Raw genomic sequence first — 8,869 nt, forward strand, 5'->3', positions numbered from 1 at the left:
GAGAGAAAAGTGTAACAATGAATGAACGGAAATCCAAAATCTCTGTAAATGTTCATTAAAATTAATAAAATGTAATTTTAAAAAATTTAAAGAATTATCTTTTTGTGTTTATAATCTGACACTGTGACACTGATGTGTGTCAAATGCGTTAATGGCTGGTTGCCCAATGCGGACAGAGAGTGGAGTGGAGCTCCCCGATTAAAACAAGCTTGGAAGGAGGAGTGGCATCCACTTCCGTAATAGCTTGTCTCCAGAAACCCTATGAACCTGGAGAGAGGATGACACTCAAGTGTTGAGGACTCGGCTTCATAGGGTCAGCACTTAACAACAACAACAATCTTAACTGTAAGTTACATCCTTCTTTATCACTAATATTGTTTCTTTGTTTTGTCCTCTTTTTTTTGGTCCTGCCAACCTTTTCTATTAAAAAACTGTTTTCTGTGTTTTGAGTGAAAGTTTACACAGTAAAATGGCCCTCGCCCGATCATGTACGCTGCCTGTCTTGACAGAAGTTCATTTATTAGTCTCTACAAGTCACCGCATTTTCCTGTTCTATTTATTTTCCTGTATTTCCATCCCCTTTAAGGGGTGCTGGCAACTCTGTGAGGTAAGCCTGGGGCTGCTACCAAAAGGCCAGCAGTTCAATCCCACGTGCCACTTTGTGGGAGAAAAATGAGATATATGTGCTTCTACAAGGATTTCCACCCACAGAAACCCTGTGCGCAGTTCTGCTCTGTCTTAGGAGGGAGTTTTCAGTCGGAACCAACTGGACAGTGTGGGTTGGACTTGGTTCTGTATTCCCTTTGTTTCCTCTGTGGTTCTTTTTCCAGCCCCTTTGTTTGCATATTTACTAATTTTCACCTTTACTGCCACCCGTACCCCAGATTTTGTTTAGAGACGTGTCAGACCTACAAGAAGCGCAGGGAGCACTGGTGGCAGATCCGTGAGGAGTGACACTGCTAACCCACGAACCCAAAGGTCTGAATCTACTCGCCCGGCTGGAATCCACCTGTGGCTCCTTGGACAATCCCCTCCCGTGCAGTTTACAGCCTCCCCAAAACCACTGGAGTGTCAGCTGTGAGTCAGTTCCAACTCAATGGCAAAGAGTTGTTGGTATGTGCCATTGAGTCACCTGGGACTCATAGTAACATAGGTACAGCAACAACTCGGAACCCTGCACTATCCTGAGCCAGTTTCAGTGACTCCAACACACCTAACCCCACTGCCCCAGTCATCATGTCAATCCATCTCATCCAGGATTTTTCTCTCCTGCCCTGTCCCTCCACCCTTCCAAGCATGATGTCTTTCTCCAGGGATTGATCCCATCTGGCCACGTATGTGAGACAGAGCTTCAAAATCTTTGCCTCCAAGGAGAAACTTGATTTCACCCTCTCCAAGATAGATCTATATGTTCTCCTGGCGGTCCATGGTATGTTCAAGACTCTTTCCAGCACCACAAGTCAAAGGCATCAGTTCTTCTCTTATCCTTAGTCCAGAGCTCTGATGTATAGTGTGTAATTGCAAAGACCATAGCCTGAATTAGGGGCACTTTAGTCTCCAGACTGACATCATTGCTTCTCAGCACTCTGGAGAGGTCTGGCAAAGAGTAGAAAAGAAAAAGAAAAGAACTGAGCCAATTTCTCTTTCAGGGTCACCTAGTCTCAGGGTCACCTATTTCTAACCTTCTCCTCCATGTGCACACTCATATATATGCATTTATAGTTTCCATTGTGTCTTCTAAGGCTTCCCCACCAACCAGGCCTGCACAGAGGGATGAGCTGAAGTATGAAACACATTGTACCCAAGGTCATTGCCTGTCCCGGTGGACGTGCCAAGCAGGTGCAGCCAAGTCCACGCAAGGTACCAGGGCTCTGTGCCTTCAAGTAGGCAGGACAGGGGGTGCGGGCCACCTGGGCAGGGAGGCCTCGCCTTTGAGAGAGTGGCTCTGACCAAGAGCAGCCCCTGGAAACTCATTGGGAGCTGTCCCTATTGTCCTGGGGACTGGGAACCGTGTGGTGTTGAAGAGCCAGAGCCCGCAGTGTCCTTGCCTCCACCACGGAGAAACTCTATCAAGAAGTGAGGGCTGCTGGGTCTGTGTTAGGCCCTGGAGTAGGACCCTCCCTGTTCAGGAGACATGGATGCCAATTTGTTGAGTTAGTTCTAAGTGATATCGGTTTTTCACTCTGCAATTTCGTGACTACCAGACAGGTCAGTACTAAATCATCTTTCCATGTGTCAAAAGGGAGCTTTGGTGATTTAGTGGTAACGGGTTGCACTGCCGATCCAAAGGCACGTGGTTCAAATCTACCAGCTACTGTGCAGGAGAAAGATGGGCAGTCTCTCTCATGCAATTAACCGCCTCTGAAAATTTTATGAAGGATCAGCTATGAGTCTATTCTGATTCAATGTTACATAACAACAAAGACAACAATGTGTTAATTTAAAATTCTAATATTCACTTTTACAAATTGCTGCATTTCAGCATTTTGCTGGAAGGAGCCCTGGTGGCACATGTTTAAGTACTGGGCGCTAACAAAAGGTCAGCAGTTCAAACCCAGCTGGCAGCTCCAAGGGAGCCAGGCCTGGAGCTCTGCTTGGATTACAGCCCAGAAACCCCAAGGGACGCACATTGTGAAGAGCGTGACCAATGTCACCCAACAACTTTGTAGAAATTGCTGCGTAAGCCTTTAAACCTTCACCACACACATCACACAATGTGATCATTCTGTGAGGTGATTCTACTTGGTCACGTGGAGTTCCTCTGAGTCCAGATTGTCTTGAAGGCAGCTGAGAACTGCATCCTCTGCTCCTCCTCCTACATCCTGTCATTTCTCACCACTGTGTATGGCTACTCCAGGCTCAGGGTCCAGCTAGTTTGCAGACATGGTGAGGAGAGGCCTCATAGGGAAGAGGAGCTATGTGGTCCGGCAGAAGACAGAGCCAGTATCAGAAGACCACATCGTCTCAGTGTGGCCTGGTTCTGTGTGTGGGAACAGGAAGTGGATTTGACAATCAACTGACCAGTTTCAGCAACAATGATTACATATTACTGAAGAGTCACTCTTGGGATAATTTTCCAGTAAGAAAGTATGTAACACTTAACAACTGGATAGCTACGCTTATCAAGCATCAGGAGACGTATTACATTGAAGAAGGCTACAGTTAAGGACCTCTCTAAATTCTTGAGAAGCAACACAGTCACTTTGAGGACTAAGGTATACCTGGTTCATGCCATGATCTTTTCCATCACTTTCTATGGATCTGAGAGCTGGACAATGAATAAAGATGACAGAAGAAGAATGGAGGCCTTTGAGCTGTGGTCTTGGAGAAGAGTGCTATGGATTACCAAAAGAATAAATCGATATCTTAGAGACGGTACAGCCAGAATGCTCCTTGGAGGCAAAGATGACAAAGCTTTGTCTCGTATTCTTTGAATATGTTATTATTGTTTCATGTGGTTGTGTCAACTGTGACTCAGTGACCTTATGTACAATAGCCCAGAACCCTGCTCTATCCTGAGCCAATCTCACTGCCTCCAACACATCTACCCCATTACCCTAGTCACTGGGTCAATCCATCTCATCCAGGGTCTTCCTTTGCTGTGCTGTTCCTCCACCCTTCCAAGCATGATGTCCTTCTCCAAAGACTGGTCCCTCCTGGCCACATGCCCAAAGTATGAGAGACAGTACTTCAAAACCCTTGCCTCCAAGGTGTAGCTTGGTTTCACCCTATGCACAATAAACCTATTTGTTCTTTTAGAAGCCCATGGTATGTTCCGTACTCCTCTCTAGCACCATAACTCAAAGGCTTTGATTCTTCTTCTGTCATCCTTAGTCATTGTCTAGCTTTCTGATGCATAACAAGTAATTGTGAAGACCATGATCTGGACCTAGATTGGCATCATTGTTCTTCAGCACTCTGGAGAGGTCCCTGACAGCAGATTTTCCCAATTAATCTTTTTGGTTCTTTCTTTGTGGGTTTTTTTTTCTTTAATTTTTCCAATTCGTCTTTTGATTTCCTGACTGCTAGTGCAGTTGAGTGTTGATTGTGGAACCAAGCAAGCTGAAATTGTTAACTATCTCATTCTCTTCTCCATCTATCACAGTGCTACCATTGGCCCAGTGATGAGAATCTTTCTTTTCCTTGATGCTGAGATTCAATCCATATTGAAGGGTGTAGTCTTTGACCTTCTACAGCAAATGCCTCAGGTCCTCCTCAGTTCTGGCAGCAAGGTTGTGTCATCAAGGTTGTGCCAGCTTTCTAAATTATCTGTTCCACATAGATTGAAAATATATGGAACAGGACGCATCCCTAACACACCCCTTTGTTGATTTTGAACTATGCAGTGTTTCCTTGCTCTGTTCTGACAGCTACTTTCTGGTCTAAATATAGATTTTGCGTGAACACAATTACGTGTTCTAGAATTCCCCTTCTTCTCAATGCTAACCATAATTTGTTGTGCTCTACATAGTCATATCAAGCTTCTCCATTGATTCTTCCCACAGACGTAGTTGATCTGATCCCTTAGACACCCAGAAATCAAACAGTACCAAAGGAGTGTCTATCTGTGTCTCATTGACTATGCAATGGCATTTGACTGTGTGGATCATAACAAACAATGGCTGACTCCGAGAGGAATAGAAATCCTAGAACTCTTGATTGTGCTTATGCAAAACCTATACTTAGACTAGGAGAGAGTCATCAGAACAGAGCAAGGAAACACTGCATGGTTCAAAATCAGGGAGGATGTACAGCAGGGATGTGTCCTATCTCCATATCTTTTCAATCTATATGTGAAGCAGATCATCAGGGAGGCTGGGCTCTATGAGGAGGAATGTGACTTCAAGATTGCAGGAAAACTCATCAACAACCTGTATTATTCAAATGACACAATCTCGCTTGCCGAAACTGAGGTGAACCTGAAGAAATTGCTGCAGAAGGTCAAGGTCTGTAGCCTTCAATGGATTGAAGCTCAACATCAAGAAAACAAAGATTCTCACTTTTAAGCCGATTGACAGCATCAGGATAGATGGTGAAGAGATTGAGATGTTAACAGCTTTAGTTTGCTTGGCTCCACAATCAACACTCTTGGTACCAGCAACCAGGAAATGAAAAGACAAATTGCATTGGGAAAGTCTACTCTCAGGGACATCTCCAGAGTTCTGGAGAGTAACAATATTAGTCTGGAGACTAAGGTGCTCCTTATCCAGGCCATGGTCTTTGCAATTGCATGCTATGCATGTAATGAAAGCTAGACAATGACTAGGGATGATAGAAGAATTAGTGCCTTTGAGCTGTGGTGCTGGAAAAGAGTATTGACTATACCATGGACTGCTAACAGAACAAACAAGTTCATCCTGGAGAGGGTGAAACCAGGCTGCTCCTTGGAGGCAGGAATTCTAAAGCTCTGTCTGATGTACTTTGGGCATGTTGCAAGTAGAAAGCAGTGCTTGGAGAGAGACATTATGCTTGGGAGAGTGGAGAGGCAGTGCAAGCGAGGAAGACCCTGTTTGAAATGGGTTGACTCAGAGACTAGGGTAATGGGGGGGTAGGTGTGTCAGAGACAATAAGGTTGGCTCAAAGCTATTAAAGATAGGGTCACTATGAGTCGCAGGCAACTTGATGGCACATAACAACAAGGGTTATCAAGGAAGCTCTGGTGGCCTAGTGACAAGTACTTACACTACAGTCCTGAAGGCACACAGTTTGAGGCTACCAGCTGCTACACGGGAGAAAGATGAGCCATCAACTTCCCCTGAAAGCCTGCCAGAGGGTCAGCTATGGGTTGATTCCAACTCGACAGGACACAACAAGAACAAGGATTATAATTCAAAATGTCTTTTCTAGCTAATGACAAACTGTTTATTTTGTGCTAAAGTATTTATTGTATTAAGAAGAGAGGATTAAGAAGGGATATAAGCCCCACCCTACTAGAGGCTTATATAAACTCATGGGACCTCAGTGCTCTCTTATCTTGAAATGCCTGCCTTCAGTGACGTAAAATGAGCAAGGGCCACATGGAGAAAACCATATCTGATCTCTACCAACTTCACAAAGAACTGTTCTTGTCAACAGCATCAATAACACAAAACCAGTTTCCATGAGAGTAGATATATTCCCCTCTCCTCCCATACTTCTTTCTACTCATCTCAACACCAATTTTATTGATTTGCTGGGTCCAAAGTCTGATGCAATAGCTCATAGACCACACAGAACCATATTGGAAGAGTTAAATGTAATTTGAGTTAGTAGCAGAATACAGTCAAGACAGCCTGAAATGTGCACACAGGTACCTCAGCCTCAAGCCTCATGGCTTTAGGCCAGTGTTCCTAAGTCCTTAATCTGCTAATATTGGCTCTCCACCCCTAGTTGTCCAACCAAGTTCTCAGTCCTGCCAATACTGACTCTCCCCCAAAAGGTCCTATCTCATGTCAGGTCTCCAGTTCGGCCATGGCTTTTGCTGCCATCAGTATAACTGGAACAAGAAGGACGTCCTACATTTTCTTGCTTCTTTTTCAATGAGGGGAAAGATCTGTCTCTCCCTGCTGGTTTGCTCAATTCAATGGCAAGACTAGCCAACTCCCTTGTAGATTGTTGAGACTGGACGTTTGTGGATAGGCTAACATGCCCCATAGGCATATTCCTACCCATCTACAAAGCAAAGTCAGACAATGCCAGGAAAAATCATATTGAAAGATAAAACTCACAGATAGTCTGCAATCCTCAGTCTCTGAAAGACCAGCTGTATATCATGTGAGTCATTACCCTGAAGGGTCTGAGTATCTGGGAAACCTTCCAGTGAACCACCAAACCCAAGGAACATAAAAGAGTGAGGGAACTAAACAAAAGAGGGGCTGTTGTGGGAAATCATGGATTTATACAGCAGATCAAACATTTGGGACAATGTGGACTCAACACTTCTTATAAATGGTCTGCTATAATCTTAGCAGAATGAATTATTAATACATTTGGTGTCAGGAGTGGGATAGCAAACATACTCTCTGTGAGACCCTTGTATCAGATTAAGATAGGGTGAGATGTGAGGTAGCCAAACCCAAATCTGAGTGCTTTCCATAAGTCCATGCCCCACATTGGTGTCCTTTTAATAGTCCAGTTTTCCATGGTCTATTTGACTCTCAGACTGCTGGTTTTGTGACCACAATTTGGAGAAGTATTTCTGGTTCCTCCCACATGTTTTTTTCTTTCTAGATAGAGATTGAGATTAAAGGACATAACTGAACTGGTAGAACTGTGTTCAGTTCTGATTTCAGCTATCTTAGTTCCTATATTATTTTATTATATACTGCCACTGTTGTTGTTATGTGCCATCGAGTTGCCTGCGACCCACAGTGATCCTACTTACAGCAGCTCTGGAGCCAGCCCTCTCCTGAGCCAGTCTCACTAATTCCAACACACCTAACCCATTGCCCCAGTTACTGTATCAATCCACCTCATTTGAGGTCTTCCTCTCCAGTGCTGTCCCTCCACACTTCTGAGTAAGATGTTCTTCTCCAAGGACAGTTCCTTCCTGGCCATGTGTCCAAAGTATGTGAGATGGAGTTTCAAATTTGTAGCCTCCGAAGAGAAACTGTTTCACCCTCTCCAAGACAGATCTATTTGTTTGCTTGGCTGTCCATGGTATGTTCAAGACCCTTCTCCAGCACAATTCGAAAGCATCAGTTTTTCTTCTGTCATCTTTAGTCTTTCATTGTCCAGCTCTCTGATGCATAGTAAGTAATTGTGAAGACCATGGCCAGAATCAGGGGCACCTTAGTCGCTAAAGTGACTTTAAGGCAGGGATATAATTTTAATTACCCAAGTGGGTTTAATGTCATCATGCAGGTTCTCTAAAGTGAAAATAAAATCAGAGCCTGGATTTGAAGATGCTTCACTGCTATCTTTGAAGGGACTAGGAGCTAAGGTCTGTGAGAAGCCTCTAGAAGCTGGGAAAGGAACTAGATTCTTCCCTAGAACCTGAGGAATGAATGTAGCCTGCTGAGGGCCTGCGTGCAGCCCAGTGGGATTGATGTGTCTGAGTTGTTGTTGTTATGTGCCATTGAGTTGCTTGTGACTCATAGCGGCCCTATGTACAACAGTCCTAAACTCTGCTCTGTCCTGTGCCAATCGCACTGTCTCTGACACTCCCATCCCGATTATCCCAGTCACTGAATCAATCCACCTCATAGAGGGTCCATTTATGGTAATTTGTTACAGCAGCAACAGGTGTGTAATACATGCCAAGCAATCACCTTGGCCCTGGAAACAGGAGCACTGCCTTATCACAAGGCCTTGTCAGGATTTCAGAGATGGGTCTCCCTGGTTACAAGTTGGTGGCTCTCTGATGCCATGAAAAGGAAATGTCTGTGGCTTTTCTCAAACTTACAGGGTGAGTGGTCCCCTCACCACCTGCTCCCTGCAGTCACGGCTGCCTTTGAAGAGGCCATACCTTCTGGTTGGAAGTGCCTGTTGAAAGGGACAGCTCACTTCTCAGCCTTTAAAGGAGACACCAGGGCAGAGGAGGCCTATTTGAGGACTCCAGGCAACAGCTGGGTGGCAAACAGGGAGGGGAGTGCTTCTGTCCGCTTGCAGATATTGGAGGGTGGTCCTTGAGAATCTCAGATTCATCAGCAATACTTCCTCCTCTCTGGTCCCTGGGCTCCAGGTCTCAGGGTTCGATTCCACCCTGCGGGTGGAGACTTATGGGCTGTGAATTCAGTTCCTGAGCCCCGTTTTGTACACAGTCTGCCCTCTGGCGGCAGGATGTGAGCACTGCAGGACATGGCTTCAGCCTTGGGCCTCAACGGGCCCACTGCTTCCCTGGCATCTCACAATAGCCAACAGCTTCGCCATCCTCATCACTGCCATCACG

General features: G+C 45.1%; 1 protein-coding gene across 1 annotated transcript in view; it reads left to right on the plus strand.

Moving 5' to 3' along the window:
* The window catches only part of EIF1AD (eukaryotic translation initiation factor 1A domain containing), a 15,590-nt gene extending 14,636 nt beyond the window's left edge, over positions 1–954 (plus strand). Inside the window, exon 5 of the mRNA XM_006893419.1 lies at positions 885–954. Within this exon, the coding sequence (XP_006893481.1) occupies positions 885–954 (70 nt within the window). The remainder of the gene's footprint in view (positions 1–884) is intronic.
* The last annotated feature ends 7,915 nt before the right edge of the window (positions 955–8,869 follow it).

Source organism: Elephantulus edwardii, unplaced genomic scaffold, assembly GCF_000299155.1.
Source record: "Elephantulus edwardii isolate Elephantulus edwardi_28Jun2011 unplaced genomic scaffold, EleEdw1.0 scaffold00126, whole genome shotgun sequence".
NCBI classification, from domain to species: domain Eukaryota; kingdom Metazoa; phylum Chordata; class Mammalia; order Macroscelidea; family Macroscelididae; genus Elephantulus; species Elephantulus edwardii.